The sequence below is a fragment of the Drosophila grimshawi genome, unplaced genomic scaffold (assembly GCF_018153295.1).
Source record: "Drosophila grimshawi isolate 15287-2541.00 unplaced genomic scaffold, ASM1815329v1 contig_1377, whole genome shotgun sequence".
Lineage (NCBI taxonomy): Eukaryota > Metazoa > Arthropoda > Insecta > Diptera > Drosophilidae > Drosophila > Drosophila grimshawi.
The window spans coordinates 6,145,608-6,168,864 of record NW_025062900.1 but is presented as its reverse complement, the minus strand read 5'-3'; the positions used below and the strand labels follow the sequence as shown (position 1 = coordinate 6,168,864).

General features: G+C 41.0%; 2 protein-coding genes across 2 annotated transcripts; one reads left to right on the top strand and one right to left on the bottom strand.

Annotated features, from left to right (window-relative positions):
• The first annotated feature begins 2,008 nt into the window (after positions 1 to 2,008).
• LOC6561745 (protein MCM10 homolog) lies at positions 2,009 to 4,889 on the top strand. The gene is made up of 2 exons (XM_001988914.2): positions 2,009 to 3,343; positions 3,403 to 4,889. Exons 1-2 carry the CDS (start codon positions 2,149 to 2,151, stop codon positions 4,569 to 4,571), a joined length of 2,364 nt encoding a protein of 787 aa, XP_001988950.1. The 5' UTR covers positions 2,009 to 2,148; the 3' UTR covers positions 4,572 to 4,889.
• On the bottom strand, positions 4,869 to 20,592 carry LOC6561746. Its single transcript, XM_001988915.2, has 6 exons — positions 20,116 to 20,592; positions 10,676 to 11,472; positions 8,932 to 9,097; positions 7,104 to 8,821; positions 6,763 to 6,903; positions 4,869 to 6,697 (listed from the first exon to the last, which is right to left on the bottom strand). Exons 1-6 carry the CDS (start codon positions 20,180 to 20,182, stop codon positions 5,834 to 5,836), a joined length of 3,753 nt encoding a protein of 1,250 aa, XP_001988951.1. The 5' UTR covers positions 20,183 to 20,592; the 3' UTR covers positions 4,869 to 5,833.
• Positions 20,593 to 23,257: the final 2,665 nt, after the last annotated feature.

Genomic DNA, 23,257 nt, shown 5'->3' with positions numbered 1-23,257 from the left:
GAGAGTGAGAGAGAGAGAAGTAGCGTGATTAATAGTTGCAATTTAAGTAATGCAAACTTATGAAGCAGCTAACTGCAACTATCAATTCTCCAGTTTCTTAAGCCTATTTATATGCCAATAATTATATGTGGGTGAATGTATATATGTATGTTGTGTGTATGTCGACTCTGGTAGGTAACTGAAGCTGGTGCATCAAGGTCAAATTTGAATTTAAAAAGAGCAATATCAAAAGCAATAAACAATGACACATTAACACATACCGGTAAAATCTTGTGGATCACACGTAGAATCATTCAACATGCAGACCAAAGTGTTATTTGCCACAATTCTACGATAGACAACAAACATTTCCATTTTGGTCAGCAGCAATGAGTATAACAAACAAACAAACAAACAAACAAACAAAAATGTTTTTTTTTCAAAGGGGGTCAAATGGTGACGCCTTCAAAATAAATTCGAGCAAATTTTTGCGCTGTTTGCGAACGAACGTAAGCTGTAGGTGGGCAGAGGGTGGAGGGTGGTGAACTTGACGTAAGTCTAGGCAAAAACAACTGATTTCGACTATGAAAATTTCACACAGTGCTATTTGTTTTATTTTTTTTAGTGCGCGAGACCCTCGATGGGGCCGGGGCCGGCTACTGACCGCGACAGATGACATGCAGAAAGAGCATGAGAGAGTATGAGTGTGTGTATGTGTGTGCGTGAGATGTGTGCGTGTGTGAGCGAGAGAAGAGATGTGAACAGCAGGCAGACAAGCAGGCAGGCAGGCGAATGAAAACTCAAAACACGCGCAGGCGATGGATGCTAAATGAAGAAAATGCGTAAAACAAAATGTGCAAGAAGTGCAGTGTGCAAGAAAGTGCAACGGTAAATGTGTAATGTTTGACAGCTCTTGTTATTGCTGTTTTGCAATGCATTGTTTGTGTGTCTGGCTACTCTCTATTCATTTGCAATTTTTTGAAGCTTCTTTTGGATAAATTACAATGTGGCCGTTCTTTCAACGCACAACATGCAGTGCGATAACCGACAGCAACAAACAACAAAAAAAGAAACACAAGTTAAAGGCTATCAACAAGCACCAAAAACAACAACTGCATATTTGCAATATGAGCCGCGCATGGGGGACACTCACACGTGGGGCGATTGTCTTGAAACAAGCTTCTAACCACAATGCGACCAATATTATCATATTCTCTTAATGCCATGCGAAAGCGAATACAAAAGTCGGTCAATAAACACGCATTTCGCACACGCATTAATTGCAAAAAAAAAAAAAACAGAAACAGAAAAGGAAGAAAAAAATTTATTTGTGATGCGCGACGCTGGCTGATGTTGCATTTCTTACCTGCGTATTGATTGCCGGGCGGACCAAGGGTAGAAAACTTTATGCTTAAACACTAAATGTACGTTTATTGTGGATGCGGGTTCCCGTTGTGTTTGATATTTGCACTTCCTTTTCCCTTTTCTTTTCGTTTTATTTTTTTTCTTTTGGCAAAACAGCACCGCGTCCGTCTCCGTGCAAATGCAAGCAAAAATATATGTGACGAATTTTCTGGGTGCTATCTGAGAGCCGATGCACTTAGCGTGTAGTTGTTTGATTGATGTTCCGTTTTGTGCTTGTTTATTGAACAAGCGGAAAGACGCGATTTATCACTGTCGAGAGCATTAAAATTTAAATATTACGGTGCTCCGCTACTAAACTTTTCGTGAATAAAAGCCGAAAGATGACATATTGACGAAGAAACTAGTGTTGGGTTGTGCATGCAAGAAAAAGAACTAATTGCTTTACGGAGTGAACTATATTTCACCATGAGCCAGGGAATCAAACCGATTCGTATTCTAGTTCCAGTGTCAGTTTTGGTTCTGAATTTCAATCGCTTAATGTCATATAAGGGTTCCAGTTTCATTCTGGTTCCCTGCCCTGACAAATGAACTCCAGAAATTCTCATTATACAGCACTAGTTGAGCAAGACTGCTAGTGTTGCTGCCGATACATTGAGCGATAACTAAATCGCAAGTGTTGGTAAATGCATCCCATGTAGTATTGCTCAATACACATCAGCTGGGCCCGCCAAAAGCGATTTGTATGCGCGCTATTTTGATTAACTTGTCAACAATATTTTATGCGCTGCAAATTATTCTAAGACAATGGGTCCTGCTAACGTATCGCAGTCAGATATAAGCATAGAAGACGAGGCTGAAATATTGGCATTGGAACAACTACTGGGCGATGTGGATAGCGATAATGCATCAAATGCAAACTCAGCAACAAAACCAACGCCGTCTACTTTGTCCACAGTAGTTCCAAAATTACGCGATGACAGCAGTTTTGCCGATGCATTTAGCTACGAGAAGACAGTGAAACAAGCAAAGACGATCGTACAACAAAAACCCAAATCTACCGAGCCGGAACTCGATTCATCGGACGACGAGGAGGTCAAGAACTTCTTGGAACGCAAATACAATGAGTATGGCAGTGATATCAACAAAAAATTAAAACAACAACGAGAATCGGTACATGAGAGCAAAGTAGCACGCGAAGTGGATCAATCGCTGAAGACAACAACAAAATTTATCAGCTCTACGCCACAGCCGGAAGCACTGCGTCTCAAGAATCCACATAATCCCATCCAGCGCAAATCGCTGACTAGCAACTCCTTTCAAAGACCTCCACCAGCAGCAGCAGCAGTAACTACCAGCTCCAGTCCCTCCCTGCAGCAATCGACTATTTCGACTACCTATACAGATCCTGTTTTTGGACTGCGCATGATTAATCCACTCATTTCGAGCTCCTTGCTCCAGGAACGCATGAACAGCCGCAAGGCAGTGCCCTTCTCGGCTCTAGCATATCACATCGAGCGTGGTGATTTGGCCAAGGATTGGGTCATTGCTGGAGCCTTGGTGTCCAAGCAGCCGGTACGCAATACCAAAAAAGGTGATCCCTACTCCACTTGGACGATATCGGATCTGCGTGGTGAGGTGAAGACTGCATCCATCTTTCTGTTCAAGGAGGCACACAAAACGCTTTGGAAAACGGCGGAAGGCATGTGTCTGGCTGTGCTTAATCCAACGATCTTTGAGAAACGTGCGGGCAGCAAAGATGTCGCTTGTCTCTCCATAGACACCTCCCAAAAGGTTATGATACTCGGTCAGTCCAAGGATTTGGGCCATTGTCGTGCAACCAAAAAGAATGGCGACAAGTGCACAGCTCTGGTGAATATCACAGACTGCGATTACTGTGTGTTCCACGTGAAGCAGGAGTACGGCAAGATGTCCAGGCGATCCGAACTGCAATCGGCCAATGCGGGTCGCGGTCTCAACGAGTTGCGCAATAAGGTGTTGGGTGAGTTGAGCAGGCTGAAATTGGATGAAGTCAGTATTAATCGATACACAAATCCACAGGCAAAAGTGAGGTATTCTATGGCGGACAGACCTTTACGGCGGTGCCGGCACGCAAGAGCGCCAAGCTGATCAGCAAGGAGCGCGAACGTCTGAGCAAACTAGCTGGCTACGACTTGTCTCCGTTTGCCCACAGCGTTGATCACGAGTCTAAGCCGAAAGTGATGCCTGCCGATATACCCTATGCGGAGCGCGGTGGGCCAGTTTCCCGGCTAGCCGACAATGTGCAGGCGTCCACGAAGCAGCGCTATCAGGATCTCGAACGTGTGCGTCTATTGAAAGCGGAAAATGAGCGATTACAAAAGCAAGCTGAAGCAGCAGCAGCTGCAGTAGCAGCAGCAACGACTCCAGCAACACCAGTCAAGGAGGTTGCCACGCCCACAACGCCACAGAGCGTACCGGATAAGTTCAAAAATCGCGGCTTCTCCTTCGATGCCAACGTGACGCCCAAACTCGCGGGAAGCGAGAATTTTAACTTTGAGGTGAATGTGGGTGCACGTCAGGCGCAGAGCGCCAAAGTGAAAGCAGCCGCGCTGCTCAAGAAGAAGCCGCTGGAGAAGGTGAATCCGAATTCTACGCGCGGCACGGAGACGGGCAAACGGCGAGCCATCGATGAGCTCAACGAAAAGTTCTCCAGCAGTGCGAAGCGTCAGAAACTAGAGGAAGAGGATCGCGAATTTATGCGTAAATCACGCATTGAACGCATCATGGCCGCCACTTCGACGCACTCAAATCTGGCCGAGATGCGCGAACAGGAAGCACAGAATGACTACTTTAACAAGCTGGAGCGCAAGGAAGCGATGGAGGAGAAGATGCTGAACACATATAAAATGCCCTGCAAGGCAGTCATTTGTCAGAAATGCAAATACACCGCCTTCTCCGCCGCCGAGCGTTGCAAGGAGGAGAGGCATCCACTCAAAGTGGTGGATGCCCAGAAGCGTTTCTTTCAGTGTAAGGATTGCAGCAATCGCACCACCACCGTCTTCAAGCTACCCAAACACAGCTGTAGCAGCTGCAAGGGATCGCGCTGGGAGCGCACAGCTATGATACGGGAGCGAAAGGTGTGCACAGGCAGGGAATCGCTGTCGCTGCGTGGCGATGAGGAAAGCCACCTCGGTAGCACGGCCAATGCAGCGAATCTTAATCTCCTAGTGCCAGAGGAGGAGAGCTAATCATATATGTGCATTGATTCGTGTTATATATATAGAAATATAGCATACAAATTTATATATTTATTTATATACAGTCTAGTTTTTGGCATATACATCAATAAATACAAATGGTCCAATGTCTTATGGCTTAACCTAATATATCTTTGTATGCCGCATATATTTATGTATGTTTATATATTTGTATGGCAAAATCAAGTGCCTAAATTTATAGATTAATGCGTGAAATACTTGGGATAAAATTGTTGTGCACATGCCTTAAGCAACATTTTTTTTATAAGTAAAATACACAATATAAATAAATATAGTTATTTGGTATGCTCTAAATACTTGACTTTTAAAATGATACAAAGGCATTTTTCAAATTGCACAACGCAAAAGTTATCATTTCATTTGCTTTAAGCTAATTCATGAACTTTTTTCATAGCATTCGTGACAAGAAGCGTATTTTCTCTTTTATAGGCGATTTGAACTAATTGTAAAATATTATACAAGGAGATTTCTTAAAAGTATGGCATAAGCTTAAGAGAGTTTATAAAGTTCATAAATATTTCGATTGGAAATTGGCGTATGGAAAAAATATGCAATTTTTGATTATATGTTTGAAAATGATGTAGACTTAAGGATTGACTTAATCGTATAACAAGAAGATAATTAAAAAAGAATAAATCATGTAAGAGTTGACGATAAATGAATACCCATAAAATAAATATAGCTGATCAATACCAAGAATTATTTAGATAATAGTAAACTTTCAGGAATAACTTTCATTTGGTAAGTTTCTCAATATGGAAGCATGTTTCTTTAGGACAGCTTCTATTAAACGTCTGGAATGTTATCAGCTGTTTTTATTAAGGTACTTGGTATATTTCATGGAAGAAAATTAGTGGATAGTAATAAAGCTGTAGAGTGGGAGTTGGCTCATCTTCGAAACACAATCCTGTAAATCTTATAACAAAATATTACCAAAATTTGGTCACTGCAGAAAGAAGAAACAACTAATATAAGAGATCTTTGGGCTTCTATAAAATAAAATCAGTTATCTAGGATGATGATCTTCGGAAGTATAATCCATCCCACTAGAAAGCTACACACTGTAAATGCAAACCGAGTATTCGAGTTAATTTTGGCAACATCATAAAGCTATCATAAAGTATACACAAGATTAAAACTAATTAACAAACAATTTGAACGGAAAATCAGGCGCAGTTAAAATGGAATTGGGGAAATTGGAATGCATAAGGATCAAAAACTTGTGTCGGACTTTAAACGGCATCCTCGGCATGTGGTTGCGGCGTCTCGGGATCCTTGAGATTAAGCAGACTAGAGAAACGAAATGAGATGGTCTTGGAGAGATGCTTCTCAAAGTCGCGATTATCGAGATTATCGGGTATCAGTGTATTGTTGGTCATGTCCATATAGGAGCGCCCACGCTTCACTGGCACAGCGTAATCCGGCAGCGCTGTTGCCGCAGAGATTGGACAACCATTTTTGGTCATATTACTGTAGCTGGGCGCACAGCTGGATTTGCGTATGTTGAGCGGAAAGCGAAGATCGTTCTCATAGCGCAACACCTGCTCCGTGGTGCTGGCCTCGATCAATGGACGGGGCAGATCATAGCCAGGTGGTGCTGCCGCTGCCGCTGCCTGAAATTCGGTGACAGACTCATCGCGACTATTGGCCAAATCCTGCAATTCATAGCTATTGATCTTTGGTGGCGACCACAGATGCTGCAGTGACTCCGGTTCACCCAGTTCCTCAATGTTCGGCATCAGTGCCGCCTCATCGCTGCAGTATAGCGGATTGGACACCGCATTCGTCTCCAGCTCTATGTACTTGGCATTATTGCCGAGTAACTTCTCAAATTCCGCTGCGAGGTATTTAAAGGATGGACGTGCATTGGGCTCATCCACCCAACAGGTGCGCACCACTGAGTAAACTGTCTCGGAACAGTTCTCGGGTCGTTCCATGCGATAGCCGGTCTTGAGTAGAGACCACAGATTCTGTGGCGCTATACCGGGATACGGTGAGGCGCCCAACGTAATCAGCTCCCAGCAGAGTACACCAAATGCCCAAACATCCGATTTGCTGGTGTACACATGATCCGCCAGAGATTCTGGCGCCATCCACTAAAACGAGTGCAGGAGTTTGAGTATATAAATATATATGTGGACTGCTCCTTTGAGCTACTTACCTTGACGGGCACACGATCTCTGGATCGCTTCAGATAAGCATCATCCTCGTAAACATCCCGGGTCAATCCAAAATCTGATATTTTACAGATTTTGCCATCGGCGAGGAGCACATTACGAGCAGCCAAATCGCGATGCACCAGCTGGAAGAGAGCAGCAGTAGGATTGGAATTATTGCTCCAGAATATTCACTGGTATTTCAAGCAAAAATCGAACTTACAAATTTAAATAGTGTATAATTTTACAGTGTATTTAATTTCCAAAATCAATTATGAATGTTCAGATTTGATACCATTATATATTATATACCAGATGACATATGTATGCCGTTGCTATTACGCACCTTCAGTTCCGTTAGATAGTTCATGCCCTTGCATATCTGCCAGGCAAAGGTGAGCATCATTTTGGCACTGACGGGCTCGACACCATCACTGAAATCGACGCCGGCACACTCGATCTTCCTGCTCAGACGCAGATAGCTGCGCAGCGAGCCATAGCGGGCATACTCGATGATTAGCAGAGGCGCCTCCGAGGAGAGCGTGCAGGCCCCGAGCAGCTTAATCACATTGGGATGCGAGACTTCCTGTAACAGTTGGAATTCGGAGAGCAGTGCCATATACTCCACGGAGTTGGCGCCCTTTTTGAGCATCTTTACGGCAACGGTGGTCACACCGGGCAATGCAGCAATCTCAGTGGCATAGCCCTTGAGCACCTGCCCGAACTCACCCTCACCCAGCACGGTGTCCAGCTGGAGTTGTTCCCGCGGGAACTCCCACTTGGCATCGGCGCTCTCGAACTTGAAGCCACTCTGCAGCGGCATGAGGGGCAGATCACCCGGTTCCAGGCTGCAGGACAGATTCTGCTTGGTTCCTGGCGTGACTGAATGTTTGCCCAAGCGTCGCTGCCAGAGTTTTCTCTGCGAGAGCAGCAGACAGAGCAACAGCAGCACGAAGAGCAGCGGACAACTGATCACGACTAGGATGCAGGATCGATTGCACTCCATGCCTGCCAGATGCAGTACGCCCAGCGCCAATGCACCATCCCGATCTTGATCTACCTGATCCTGCCCCTCCACTGGCCTAACGCTCACCACTTCCAGCTCCGATTCATTCTTCCGTCTACGCTGTTTTCGTGCCTTGGTCTCCTCCTCGTCCGGCAGAGGAGCACAGTTGCATTTGCCGTTATCTTCGCAGAGGCACGTGCCCGATCCACTCAGAATCCCCCGTCCATGGTCGTTGCTGGTGTGTGGACCCACAATTCTCGCAGCTGGTGTGCAATCCTGTGGACAGGCATGCGTATTCAGTTCCTCCAACGCATCGCACACGTGATCCGGACAATAGCGGGCATCTGGCACACAGGAGCCATAGTTCCGACTGAACATTGACGCACTGGAGCCACGCCAGACGCACGCCCCTCCATCGGTGGCCAGGCCACAGAACTTGATGCACTGCGTCCGATATTTGACCTGGGCGCAGGTCTGCGAACGCGACTTAAGCCGCAGCTCACAGCTGGTATTCGCCGGACGACCCTCTTCGAGATGAACATTGATGACAAAGGCATGTGGTTGCTTCTCCCCATCCTGCCAAGTCACATTCAAGAAATACACCGTCTCCGGCGCATGCTCCAGGGCCAGGGCATCGCGCACATAGACAATGCCCGCCGTCTCCGTTAATCCAAAGGCGCCACTGCGATCCTCGGCCAAAGCGAACCGCCAACCCCTCATCCAGTGCAGCTCCAGAAAGTTCTCCGGCTGGGCGACACGATAAAATGAGGCAGCCGCTCGATGCACAAACACATCCTTCTCATAGTCAATGCTCATACGGCGACGTCCTGCTCCACCCTCCCCAGTGAGCTCGCCGGTGCTGTCGAAGATGCGCTGCTGCCTCACCCGCAACGGCAGCGCCTGCGGTCGCTCCTGATCCTGACTGGTGTCCACGTGCAGACAGATGAGTGCCGTTGCCGTTGTTGTCACATTCCGCACCTGGATGGTCAAATCTCTCGCCTGCAATTCGAAGCAATAGGGCGTCTGAGGCAATATTCCATTTTTGGCAAAGCGTAGCTCTTGGAAAAATAAAAAAATAAATAATTTTTCAAAGTTAAAAAGCGACTTTAATTAAATAACTAGTGAAATTAATTAACACTTAATTAACTCCGTTAATCGCTATACTTACGACAGCTGATGATGGTATGGGGTCGGCCGGTGTGATCCGCCTCGTAGGCGTGACAATCGGGCCGAAGGAAACCCTGTTTATCATTAAGTATGGCATACTTCAGATGCGCATTCGCTGCCAGCGTGTCCTTGTCCAGGTAGATGATTTTATCGCCCACCGGCTCCTCCTGCAAGGAGACACGTGGAGTGGAGAGGAGTTCAACTTCATTAGCATTTGCATTAACTGACCAACGCTAATTAAATGCTACGTGGACCGCTCCCAGTGACCTCGAGCGCAAATTGCACGAGCTTTCTCCCCAAGGAACACACTGAGTACTCCTCCTGTCATTATCGCTAGTTTTTATGCACAAGGTCAGCAATTGGGGATACGGAGCGCTGGGAGACCTTTGGGAGCTGACCCCTGTGCTGGATATACTAGGAACTAGAAATGACTCCCTGATGTCAGAATATTAACCTCTTTCTCAGTATTAACTCTTTACTTTTAGGCACTGGGTGAGTTAAGAAGATGTTTGCATTGAAGATAGAATTACAATTACATAATCATTTTGCAATATATTGAATTTCTTGAATGATAATCAATTTGTCAACTATTTTATCAGCACTTTAACATATTTTGAATATCTTCAACTAACTTGTGAAATTTGAATGGAATGCAAAGCTTTATCTCTCTTAAATGTTGCTGGCAATATAAAGTCCAACTTACTAAACACTATCATATTAAAAACATGCCTCGACTGATGACACTTTGACATAAATTCCAAAAGCCTGTCAGCAATTACAACATGTATTCCCGCAGGGACACGCCTATCACTATTACTACTATTACCTTCACCTGGCTTTCTCCATTGGCTGGCTGTTAATTTGGGCGCATAGCTAATAAAAGAGCTCTTAATCTCATTTACAATTATTTCCATGGGATGTATACTTAATTTAAATACGAATTAGCTGCGACAAATTGTAATGGCTCAACCTTTAGGGTTATTTTTATTGTTTGCTGTACCCATTACAACTGATTGGAATGGGTATAATTATGTAATGCAATTGTATTAAACAGAAAAGAGCAGAAGTTTGAAGTTTTCGAACTTAACTCAAACATATCCTAGATTTATGTTGGATTCTTCATGAGATATTTTCTAGTTTGTTGGCAACATGCATTTTATTTATCTTGGATGCCACAGACTTCCACATATTAATATGATCTGTGTGTGTTTAAGCCTGGTCACAGGGCATCTGATAGTCGAGCACATTCATTTAATGCAATCTACGTTTTCATTTTAGTTGCGTAGTTATTTGAGTAAGTTTTAGCAATTACTTGCAACTAACTAACTAACAACTAAATGACATAGTTTTTGCGGCTCCTCGAGGCCACTCTGTGGGAATAGGCTTGGCTTCGCTGGGGCTCCACTTGGCCACAGCAACATGACAACATAATTTCAGAGGCAACCAGCCGCCCAACCAACCAACGACAGAAACTTAAAGCTGTTTTGGAGCTTGAATTCGTCGCGGCTCACTTGACACCCTTCGTGAAGGGAATCATAAAAGTTCGTCGAAATGCTATGCGTTTTTAATGATGAAAGCTATGAAAGTGAACTTCCCTGCCAGACAACATAATGGCCAAATAATGGCGTCGCTTTGGGTTTGCGTGTCCCGGGGGCGTTTATCAAGCGCAAATTCAATAAAGCCCGCACCCAGCTCGGAAAACCCCAGACAGCTGCCAGACAAACGTCTGCAAGGCAAAAACTTACCGCCTTAAAGTACGGCTGCTCCAGCCGGAAATTAAAGTGTGGCTGACGCTCCTGCAACCGGGGTCCATTGTCATTGCGATCCAGCAGTGTGACATTATAGCTTCGCCAGAATTGGCGCGATTCCCTCGCCGACAGTTTGACGGTGCAACTGATGCCAGCCTGCAGTTGACCAGCTCGTGTCTGGAGGCCATTCAGTTCATCATGATCCAGCGGCTGTTTGCTGTATAATCGGTTCTGTTTGAGCGCAAAATGAGCACTGCCCATTTTCAGTGAGTACTCCACGGATACCAGTGGACACAGATATTTGGCAGCACGTGAATTGAGTGCTCCAATTAGCACGGGCTGAAAAGTGGAGCTGCTCCTGCTGTGACTCGTTGTTTCGGCAATCGTATAATGTGCCCCAGACCAAAAGCAAATGTGCTCCAACTCTGCACAGTAATCAGTAAGATTTTGGGGAACTACTTCCAGCGTTAGATGAGCCACCTGTTGCAGCAGCTCCTCTGACTTCGAATCGGACTCCGAGTCATCCTGGTTGCGCGGAAATGCGGTCAGCACATATTTCACACTGCCATTCAAGGGTTTATAATCCGTGCGCATATAAACCTCACCAGAGCTGGCATTGATACGAAGCAGAGTGTTCTGCTCCAGATTGTAGATATAATCGTGGGCCAGTTGATTGTTGTCGAGGCGCAACACTTGAAACTGGGCCAGGGGTATCTTGGAGAATATGCTCTCCGACTCCTCATTGATGGGCAGCTTGAATTTCACGGAAGTGGTGGGAAAATAAACATCCAGAGCTGTCAAAGAGAAAGCATGACAAAAAGGAAATCAGTTGATTGGGTCAAGCACACCGTACACTGAGAGAAGAAAGACAAGAGCTAAAGAAAAGTAACAAATATTTTATAGTAATTGTTATCCAATTATGATCAATCAACTGAAAGTATTCACAGTTTATATTATAATTAACAGGAATAGCTTATAAAAAGTTGCTCAGATTCGTCAGCCGTCTCAAAAAGTGTGTAAAGTATATTTTTCTCAGTGTATGATTGATGCAAATCAATGACCAACAGAGTGTGGCGACCACAAGTGGTACTTAAGTAACTGTCCCAGTTCCCAGCTCCAGCCCAACTCCAAAACCCATTCCAGTCCCACTCAAGTGCAACCCCTGCCTTATTTGTGCTGGATTCTCTCATCCCCCTGATACTCATCAAGAGATTCGAGTATTTACCCATTATATGCTCAGCACACTCATAAATTGAGAGTCGTTGAGACTCATAAAAATTATGAATGTAGTTTAATAAGCTTGCTCTGACCCCAATAAGAGAGCATTTAATACAGGATGGGGAGCCCTGCATTAAATCCTACGCACAACACACGGCGTATGCGTAATTTGATAAGATTCTTTATGCTGCTAATGACGCCAATTGTTATTGTTGTTGTTGTTGTTTTTATTGTTGATATTGTGGTTGATATTACTATTGTTGCTGGGTCGTGCGCTTGCATACGCTCAAGTCCAATACAAGCCATAAATAAATATAATACAGATATTAGTTATTAGCATATGGGTTATCAAAATGAAACCCACCCACACAATCAGAATCACACACGCCCTTCCATTCCACTCCTCTGCTCTCTTGTCCGCGTCATCGCGTATTGATTTTGTGATAACAAATAAACAAACAATTTATGTAGGCAAAAAACTAACCAATTTTTGTTAAGCGTAAAAATACAATTCAATGCATAATTGGTAACAAAATATTTGTTGTTCGATCAAATTTGGAACAATTTTGGTTGGGGTGAAAGCATTAAGTGCCTGCTGAAGGGTTCAAATTGGGGTTACGGGTGGAGAATTTCTATGGCGTGAAGTTTGTAATTAAATTATAGATAGAAACGGTGTAACTGTCACTGCTCAAATGGTAATACAAATAACTATACCCTCTAACTATACGAAAATATAGACTACAAATGTTGTAAGACTTTGGTTTTTCAGTTTAAGTTTTAATAAACTCTCACGCAATGCAAACTTACTGAGCTCAATAAATATTCAAAGTATGAAAAGACAATCTTAAGTAGTTAAGCTCATATCTTAGTCAAGGACCAAGCACTTTATCATGCCCCAACTGGTGGCTGTTGCCCATAAACACACCATTGGCGCCGCATTGAGTATAATGCCAGCATAAAAAACTATTTTCAAGCATAATTCCCCAACTGTCTAAGGACACACGCATATTTTGTATATAAACAAATGCTGACTGAATTAATTTTTTGTGGGTGTTTTTTTTGCTTAAAGAGCGCCAAGGACACGAACACAAATACAGGATACAACGAAGCCTGACGCCATTCCTTCTACACGTATGTAGTATTCCTATTCCCTGCCCCCCTGCAACACATCCGCCAAGCATTTAAAATGTCATTATAAATGCGTGTCTGTGAGTTTGTCGCTGCTCCAACATATCATCTACATATTTTATCAGACATTATTCGCATGCCTGAGCGTTGGCAATTGTAATGAAAACGTTCATAATTTATAATGCGAGTACATAAAAACACACTCAAACACACTCACACTGATGGGCATAAGTATGCGTACCATGTGAGCATATTTAGCTGATTTCTCCACATCTTCATTTGTTTGAACTGTTTGCCATAATTATGACAGGTATTTAGTTAGCTGGGCTGGCATTTTGCGGCATCCAATTAGCGACAGTTTCTTGTTTACATTGCCCTCCACAAATGTTGTGTTTATGATTAGTTGGAAATGGCAGTGCCAGAGCCAACGAATGTTGTTGCCAATTTGATTACAGCTTTTGTGAGCTTTCAATGAGAGAGAGAGATATGGCATTCCACAAAATTAATATGCAAGAATGTTACTTGCACTGGAATATGCATACTAGATCACGAACGTTTAAAACTAATTTTAATTACAACAATTATCGTATTGATTATTTTGTGCTCGATTCATTTAATAATTGATCTATCGAATGCAATCCCATTGGCTGTTCTTCTTCAAGTACTTCTTGGTCAAGCAGTCGCTGCCCCAAGCTGGCTGCCTGAAGTTGTCCATCTGCGCAGCAGCAGTTGCAGCTGATGCAGCATTCTTGGTGGCAACAGCAACAGGAGGCTTAGTGGCAGTTGTTTTATCCACCTTTGTTACTCTTGGCAGTTGGAGACATCCTGAAATTGGAGAACCAATGCTGCTGCTGCTAAAAATGTAATGCAAGTTAATGTTGAAATCGCTGGGGAATCGCTGCTGCTAGCACCGGTTAGGAGTTGTAATTCATCTAGTGATTGCATGCAAAGTAAACAACTCCAGTGGGTGTTCCTATTTACCCCAACACTTTCAGCACTTTATAGTTAAACTGATTCCAGCTAAATCTAAAAAATAAACCCAAGTAAGTGCTTACTTGACCGTCTTTAATCTGTAAACGCAACTTGAACTCCATGCCCCTGGGGAAGTGTCACAAACATTAAGTAAAAGTCAACAGCTTACTATGGGCCAAAAGTTGTGTGTTTTTCTTTTTAATAAAGTCCATTTCATTTTAATTTAATTTTAACGCTGTCAGACACAGAAATAAGCATATTAAAAGTTGTGTGGCAACAGTTGGTATCTTGATTTTCCGACTTTATGCCAAAGAAATTGACATTTTGCCCATGGTGCAGTTGTTAAAAGGGAGTTGGTGGTGGAAAAAGGTAAGAAGAATACACAAATAAAAAACGAGCCCAGGAAAACAAGACTATCTATCAGAAGGACAATTAAAACGGGACGGAATGGCGCATTAAAAAGTCAACTGACGCTAGATAAAAAATGCAGGACTTTTCTTCTTTTGTTTTTGGGGTGATTGGACACACGCTAATGACAACAGCAGTCAACAAAGTGTCCTTTGGGCCTTTACGGCTCGTACCTGAACTTGGCCGCAACGACTAACGGGTGTAGGGGGCTGGGGTGGGGTGGTTCCGTTGGTTCCGGCACCGGGTAATTGGAGACTGAAAACTGTAGTTGAGGTGCGGCTAGTTTCGACTCAATTAATTAATCTGCTCAAATTAATTGACTTTGCATCGAATTAGGTCGTTCAGCTGTTTGCCTGGTTTACTTGTTTGCTCTTGCCTGTACTTGTTGTTGTCCTTGTTTGTTTACCCTACACCTTCATTCGGTGCGTTGTCCTTTTTGCCGTGTGAGTCATTTGTTCGCGAATTTCCACACACAGCATCCGGTCATTAGTTTTTATTGTCATCTTTCTCTTCTCTTTTTCAGTCTGCGTAATGAAAACTTTTTCTCTGTGACAGTTGTATTTTTGTTGTTAGTTTTTTTGCTTTTTTTGTCATCTGTGTGTGTCAAATGTTTTTCCAGTCCAAGCTTCCACTCTTTTCATTTTTTGTTGTGCTATTTTTCATTACTCATACGACCCTTGCAGACGTCAACAGTCTCTTTGAAACTGGCATTTAGCTTGGCAACTGGCAACTGGCAACTGTGGCTTATTGTCTTTGGCAAAGGCTCTCGTGTTCACATTATGAAATTCGTTCCGTTTGTCTCCGCACTTTCACTACACACTTACATATAAGCATCGTTACTATATATATATATATATATATATATATATATATATATATATATATGTGTCTGTGTGAAATACTTGTGTCATCCAATTGCTTGTCTTGTTTCCTGCTGCTGTCCCTAAAGGTTTTCTTTGTCTGTCTGCCAAGACAAATTGAATAACAAATAACCAGACTGTGAACAATTTGATCGATTATTAAAGTATACACTATCCAAAATAAATATCAATAAATAATTTGCAATATTCTATTACACCTTAGACAAGCTCACAATCTCTCTGGACTCTCATAAGTAAAATTATAAAATAATGTGTGAACAGAAGATTAAAATAAATATGATTAAACAAGGCAAATTTTCTATAATCCCCGCAATTACATTGAATTAAACACATAATTTTTTCGATTTAAAATTAATGAATTTAAATTGAATACATTTTTCAAGAAAATGTTTAATATTTTTTACAATAATACAAAATACGCTTTTTCGGCTATTGAAACTTGCTTGCAGCTTTGAGATAACATGCCCATAATAGTCAAAATTCGGTAGGTATATACCCTACCTTCAGTTGAGTATTGTAGGGTATAAGAAATGAATAGTTTTACTTATCGATCTATATTCACATTTATTGCACTTCCACAAGTTGTCTCAACTTGAAAGTATCTCAGCAGATAAAAGGGAAAACAACATCCACTCTGAATGCAAATGAACTTGAAAGACTTTGCTCGCTTTATTCAATATGCAGTCAGCGGGTATAAATACGAGTATTCATATACGCACACCAACACACACATACACACACACACGCACACCAACACACAGACACCTACACACACACAGCTAACGCTTCAAATAGGAACACATTGCTCTAAAAAAAAGGTGATCGATGGTTGCCTCTCGTAATTGTTAACTGTCACCACACTTACACAGAGAGAGAGTGAAAGGGAGATAGATAGAGAGAGAGAGAGAGCCAAACACATTTGTCAAAGTCAGCGGACAAGTTTTACTTTCTCATATGGTAATTGGGACTAATTAACTGAGCCTACAATTAGTTCAAATCGCATATGGGGGAGTGAGCAATTAATTAGAAGTGTATCGTTGAAGGTGTTACTATTTATATGGTAGGCGCTGTAACAGCTGTTGCTCTGGCAAGTATGACAAATGCAAACCTATTAAAGTTTGTCAACACACAGGAATTGTAAGCTGAATGCAGTGCTTTATACAAATTTCCATCATAGGCAAAAATAATAAAAAAAAAGAATTGCACTTAATGCATTTGTTATGTGGCGTATCTGGGTGCGTCAGACAGACAGACAGCTCTCATAATTGTGCTCATTTTTTTTGACAATCTCTACACGAATTTATTGCCATGTATTTGAACTATGAGTGCTGAACAGCGACCTTGTCTGTTTCGCAAGTTTCTTGCTGTATTATAATGATTATTCACTTAAATTTGCGTGTTAGAGAGCAAATACTAATTGCTCTTTGGCTCTGTTGATTTTGTAGAGTTTATTTATTGTTTAGACAGATACTTTGTTAGCATGCAATAAATGCACTTTTGAAATCGTCGTCTGTCAGCTTAGCTGTACACCCGTAGGAGTCTTGTTTCCATTAAGAACCCAAATCGTCAAGCATCATCCTTGACCATTTTCCTCGCATCATCTGCCCAAATGTTCTTCAACTTAAATTATATTCATCAGATATAAATACATAACTGGGGATTATACTCAATTAAAGGTGATAAAATTAAAGGTCACACCAAACTTTTTGCCATAAAAAATCGATAGAAAAACATTTTAATGACTTGTTTATCAAAACAAACAAAAAACACTTTAAATGTAAAATTTGTTTCCATTTTATGTAATATTTCTCTCTATAATTATTGCTATTCTCAAGTAATAAAAAATATTTTCAATTTAGTTGTCAGCTGGATTTTGGCATCGTTTCCATATTTGTTTAGTTCGTGTAGATTGAGTTGATTGTCAATTCGTGTCGTGTTTAAACAAACACGTGAGCAGCTCCGATTTGCAAGACTTGCTTGGCATACTACATGACAAAAAAAAAAAAACATATCAAACAATTACAACAATTTAATCAAAGCCGTGTGACCGCTCTATATGGCAATCAGAGGAGGACTGAGGAGTGGAGGAGAGAAGAGAGGACGCTTAAATGCCTGGGCCAGAAGCCGAGCCGAGCCGAGCCAAGTGCCAAGCAAGCAAAGCGTCCACGGCCACTTAAAAACTCGCACAATGCGAAATATTGTGAGCAAAATACATAAATAAAGCAAAAATCGAGGAACGATAGTTGGTGCGAGGAGCGGAGAGGGGGGAGCAGGGAGAGGGGGGCAGGGTGATACGATACACACACCTATTGACTATTGACTTAATTGATTTCGCATAAATTGAGTTTTTATACACTTTTATACCGTTTTGTTTCGGCTGGCAGCTGTTGTCGATTTCGACACCTTTAACCTGATGATTGTGGAGACAGAGGTGCAATGAGGGGGACAGCGGGGGACAGAGGGAAGCGAGGCACAAACATTTCTGCCCTGTGCCCAGTCACGACGACGCAGTGCGTTCAACTTGGGCCAAATGCAAATAGAAGCCAGCTCCGAGTCAATATGTGCCAAAGATAAAGTCAACGAGAGAGACAGAGAGAGACAGAGAGGGGCGCGATTGCCATTAGAGGAGGAGGGATCGACTGAGGTCAGCTGTCCAATGCTGACGCTACTGACTAACTGACTGACTGACTGTTGAACCTACCCCCGAAGGTAGCTCAACAAATTTGATATGTCTATGCGGTAAAAATAATTTTGGGTGTGTTTCAAATGCACTGTTCAAAAAATGGATTTGCAATATTAATTACTATGATTAATAGTTTGTTTCTTAGCCAGCTGCTTAGGATTGTTAATATATCAAAATTTGTAAGCATTTGAAGTTCCATTTTCAATGCCTTGTGTTAATTATTGTTTATATTTATATTTATGTTTAAGCATAAAAACATGTACGTAATTTACGTAATTTAAGTAACAAATTTATGTATCCTTCATGTACATTTCGTTTAACTTGATTTCTAACTTTTAAACTTGGGCTAGAGCAATTAAATAAAAATAAATTACAATAATAAACAGGGTCCAATTTTCAATTCCAACAAATATCAAAGTTTTTCAGAACGTAGATTTTAATTGAAATATTACCAGTTAATAATAATTCAAATGACAATTAATATGCAGTAGTATTTTAAGCAATAATTTAATTTGATTATTCAAATTTTGAAAAAGTTGTTTAAATTTTAAGCCAAAGTTGGTTACAGTGTACACACATACGCACATCCGCTATTAACAGGCAGTCAGTCAGTCTGTCAGCTGGTGTAGAAGCCTGTAGTCCAGGGCCATGCCCACAATATCGCTTACTAATATGTCAAAAGTGTCCGTTGCCATCAAATTGGAAGCTCACACCTGTGACGACGAGTCCTCATAAAATGGGGAATGAAAAGTAGAAAAAAACCGAACCGTATGCGGTACCTTTGAGCATATCATTGAGTAAAGCATTATAAACCACAATAAAGCACACATAAAAGAGCCACCAACTGCATCATAAATGTGGTGGTGGCGAAGTGGGGCTTTTGTTCAGGTATTAAAAACGCAGTTCTTCCCTTTCTGTAGCTGTATCTGTAGCTGTGTTTGTATCTTTAATTGCATTCCCACGCAGCGTATCTGTGAGATTTGATTTGCTCGCCTGTCCGCCACACGATGCAAATTAGTGTAATTGGACATTTTATGATCGTATCGCTGGGGCGTGCTTTTTGGATATGGGGCGTGCTAAGTATCATTGATTATTGCCTTTTCGAATCAGTTGCACTTGCGTTGGAATGCGGCACACTGCCCTGCACTGCACCAGTTCAATTTACTTATTGGTCTTATTGTGTCCAATAAAATACACTATGTTTGTTAATGGAAGGCTCGTAAATATGATGTTGATCACTTTAGTTATCTTTTCTTTAATTTACTTTATTTTCCCGTCTGTCTTTTCTATTTTTTGTACTATTCTGATATAATCAGCTTATAATTGTTGTTGTAAATAGATATAATTTTAGCTAGTTATGTATTTACCAGCATTTCTACTTTGTTTTTTATCTATCTTTTTTGCATCACTCTATCTCTCTCTCTCTTTCTCTCTTTCTCACGATCTTCGGCATCCTCATCTTGTTTTCTTCGTGTTTTAGCTGAAGTATCTCAAAGGCATTTCACCCCTTTAACCTTCTTTTTAATTTAATGAGATCAAATAATTTTGGGTATGTCTCTATTTCTATCATTCTATCTCTCTCTCTCTGTCTCATTTTTGTGTGATCTTCTCTATGCTCATCATGTTTTATTTTTACTTCAGCTAAAAGTATCTCAAACTCAAATCTCCCATTTTTTTACGATGAATTAAATTTGCAGTCTATCAAGTTACGCTTAACTCCTTCTGTCTCTCTCTCTCTCTCTGTCAAATTCTATCTGTGTCTCGCCTTCCATCTCTCTCTCACACTCTATCTCCCTCTCTTTCTCTATTTCTCTGTCTCTCTCTCTCCCTCTGGAACAACACTTAATTTTGGCACGATCTCCTCTATCCTCATCTTGTTTTCTTCGTATCGCAGCTAAAAGTATCTCAAACTTGATTTGCCACTTTATCTGCTCTGTAGATTTGCAGCCCATTAAGTTCTCGGGGCAAGCGTGGCGGCACTCAAATGCCCAACTTGTTGGCAGTTTCACAAGTTTCTTATCAAGCATTTACATCTAATTGTTGACATTTGCATGTGCCTATCAAACATTTCTATTTCAATTACGAAAATATAAAATTAAAACACCCACACACACACAGAGAAATGTATATCTTTCTCGCTCACTTACCCAAACAGCTGTGCAGCTTCAGCAGAACAATGACGGACAGAATAACGGTACCGCTGTTGAACGCCATCTTTTTTTACGCGTCTGCTTCGAGCAGCGCTGCAAAAATACGAAGAACTTCTTTGTTTGTTCCTTATCTTTGTTGTTATTATTTATGTTTTGGATTCTTCTGGTTGGTGTCTGCTTGGTGTCTGTGGTCTGTTGTCTTTTGTGTGGAGTTCTGTTTCAATTTCTCGTGTTTTTTCTTTTTTGTATTCTATTATTTGCCCAGCCACTTGGCAAATTGTTTGCTCTGTTTTGTAATTGTAATTGTTAATTCCACTATTTGACAATTATCTTCCTCACGCACTTTTCACATTTTGTCTGTGTGTTTTCTTTGATGTGTTGGTTTTTTGTTTGTGTTCAGGTTCCACTCATTTAATTACTTTTGATCACAAATTGATAAAAGACACATTTATCAATTAATGTGCGAAAAAAGCAAACAGCAACATCTATGCAGCGATAAAAGAAGGCAACAAAATAAAAAATAAACAATCAATTATTATATTTTTAAAGAGCTCGACTAGTAGATACGCTGTTAACGCTTGATCGGGTAAGTGTCTTAAAAGGTGCCAGGCTACATGATACTCTGTTTTCATGTCTGCAGTAAGCCAATAAAAAATTTTCTTATTTCATTTGGGGCTTTTAAGCAATCATATTTTCACAACTAAATTATAACCCTTTTTTCAAGCGAATATTTAATAATAAAAGACAAAATTACAACACACAATTCTTCAATAGTTCTTTCGTCAGCACTTTGTTATTATTACTTATTTTTTTTTTATTGATAACAGCACCCACGAGTCGCACCCCCCTCAGTACTTCTCTCAGAACCCCCTTCAGTTTGGCTCCCTTCCCTTAGTGCTCGACTGCTGGCGCCTGGTCTTGAATTCAATTTATCATAGAGTTAAGGCCACACAAAGTTCCAACGAGCTCAAGGGACTTTGTCTACAATTTCTGATTATTGCAATTAAAAAATGTGCTTCGATTTTGTTTCTTTTCTTTTTGTTGTGCTTGTTGTTGCTGTTTGTTGTTGTTGTTGTTTTCGTGTGCTCGTATTACAATATTTTTAGATTAATTTCTGTTGCTTTTGTGCTATTTTTGGCAAATCGATTTAGCACTCGTTTTGTATTTATATGGGGATTGCTGGGTCTTAAGTCAGACTCAGGCCGAGGCAAGCCCCTGGTGCGAGCATTTTTTTTTTGTCGATTCATTGAACAAACACAATTTTGGCATATTTAATTGATCTTTAAATTAAAAGCATTTTTTTCATACACTTCCTGGAGGTATTATAGTTTTCCGAGAAGTGTAGAACTATTTTGTTTTTCAAAACCAACACAAAACTGCTTGGAACTTTATCAATATCATTTAACTTTAACTTATAGCTGTGCTGGCAACGATCAGTTGTGTGTTAAGTTCTTTGAAAAAGGTCAGCTGTCTGAAGTCTACAAGAGTATTAAGACTTCGTCACTCTAAAAATGATTTCTGATTTTTTTTGTAGCTTGTTAAATAAATTTAATCGTCCACATAATTGTTTCGACAATTTTGAACATAATAATTTTTGGACAGCTTAAAAGTAACAAAAATTCTTTGCTTAAAAATTTTAACGGGATGTGAGGCTCACGAGTTCAGTTTGAAGTGGGTTGCCTACAATTTGTTAAGTGTGTTAGGAGAGGGGGGGCAGGGGGCAAATGGAAGTACTTTTGAGCTATACAAAATGTCAGGTGTGATAAAAGAGTGGCATTGGGGCATGTGCAGATAGCACAAAGCATAATTCAAAAGAGGCTCAAAGTCAGACAACATGATAAGCAACTGCAACCGAATCGACAGAGTGACAAACTGACAGTCGAGCACTGCACCTGAAGCCACTTTAAAGTTCAACACATTTGACACACTGAGCCGCCGCACAACAACAACAACAACTGACACAAAGCCGGCTTCTGAGCCGGGCCAAAAGCCGCCACTTGCCAATTTGTGAGTGGACTCTAACTCCGACAGCCAACATACAACATCCAACATCCAACAGGCTTTTGTATGCGGCCAATTGGCAGTTGGCAGCTGCTAGCTGCTTGGTTTGTCTCTTTTTCCACTTCCTCTATTCAATTAAAGGTTAGAAATAAAACGCGACGCGATTTATACACATACATATTATACATATATATATATATATATATATATATATATATTAAGGTGCGTCCTGTTGCGGCCGAAAAAGGCAGCGCCATAAAACGGGAAATGTTCATCCGACAAGTCGGCAAACAAACAGCCAGCCGCAACCAACAACCGACAACCGACAATCGACAACCGTCGCTGGCAAAAGTCAAAGTAAAACTGTTTCAGCTTGCATGAATTTCTGGCTTCTCAGAAGCGTTGTTGTCGTCACAATTGTTGTTCGTTATTGTGTCTATCGCTGCTAATTCTTTGTAGCAATCGCCAAAAACCCAAAAAAAAAAAAACACACACACAAAAAAACCTGAGAATTGTTTGTTATGCTTTTGAAATTTCGGAATATTCGTGGGAGCTGTCAATTTTGAAATGTTTTTCATTTACCCCTCAGCCAAACGAACTATGAAACTGGGTGTTTTACTTACTGACTTACTTCTAATATTTTTGAATTTAATTTATTATATTTGTGAAATTTAGTGTTTTGCTTGTGGTTTTTATATATAAATATGTACATTCCACATTTAATTAAAAATTATATTTTCTTTATTGTTTTTTAAATAGATTTCAGTATGAAAAATATATCCTGAGTATGAAATAACTTTTTTTATTAACTTGAAAATGTATTACTTGAATCGATATACTCCTGAGTATGAAATAACTTTTTTTATTAACTTGAAAATGGCATACTTGTATCGATATACTCCCAGATATTTTTGCAGGGTAGCTTCAAGTCTAACACCTGGGCTTGCCAAGCTCTTTTTTGATTTCCACGAAAAAAGGTATGTTGGGTATGCTAAATATTTGTTTGGCAACGGTGGCGAATGCGTAATATTTAAAAAACTTACTGAAGACAACGTAATTAGTCAATTCTTTGTTCATAAAACTAAGCTGATAAACTGAATAATTACTATATATTGTTATTGAATTAATCTCTCTTGAA

Coding starts and splice junctions, on each gene's coding strand:
- LOC6561746 (XM_001988915.2), bottom strand. CDS start 20,182: ATGGCGTTCAACAGCGGTACCGTTATTCTGTCCGTCATTGTTCTGCTG. Junction 8,822..8,931: donor CCATACCATCATCAGCTGTC/GTAAGTATAGCG, acceptor TATTTTTCCAAG/AGCTACGCTTTGCCAAAAAT. Junction 6,698..6,762: donor GAGATCGTGTGCCCGTCAAG/GTAAGTAGCTCA, acceptor CACTCGTTTTAG/TGGATGGCGCCAGAATCTCT.
- LOC6561745 (XM_001988914.2), top strand. CDS start 2,149: ATGGGTCCTGCTAACGTATCGCAGTCAGATATAAGCATAGAAGACGAG. Junction 3,344..3,402: donor GTTGCGCAATAAGGTGTTGG/GTGAGTTGAGCA, acceptor ACAAATCCACAG/GCAAAAGTGAGGTATTCTAT.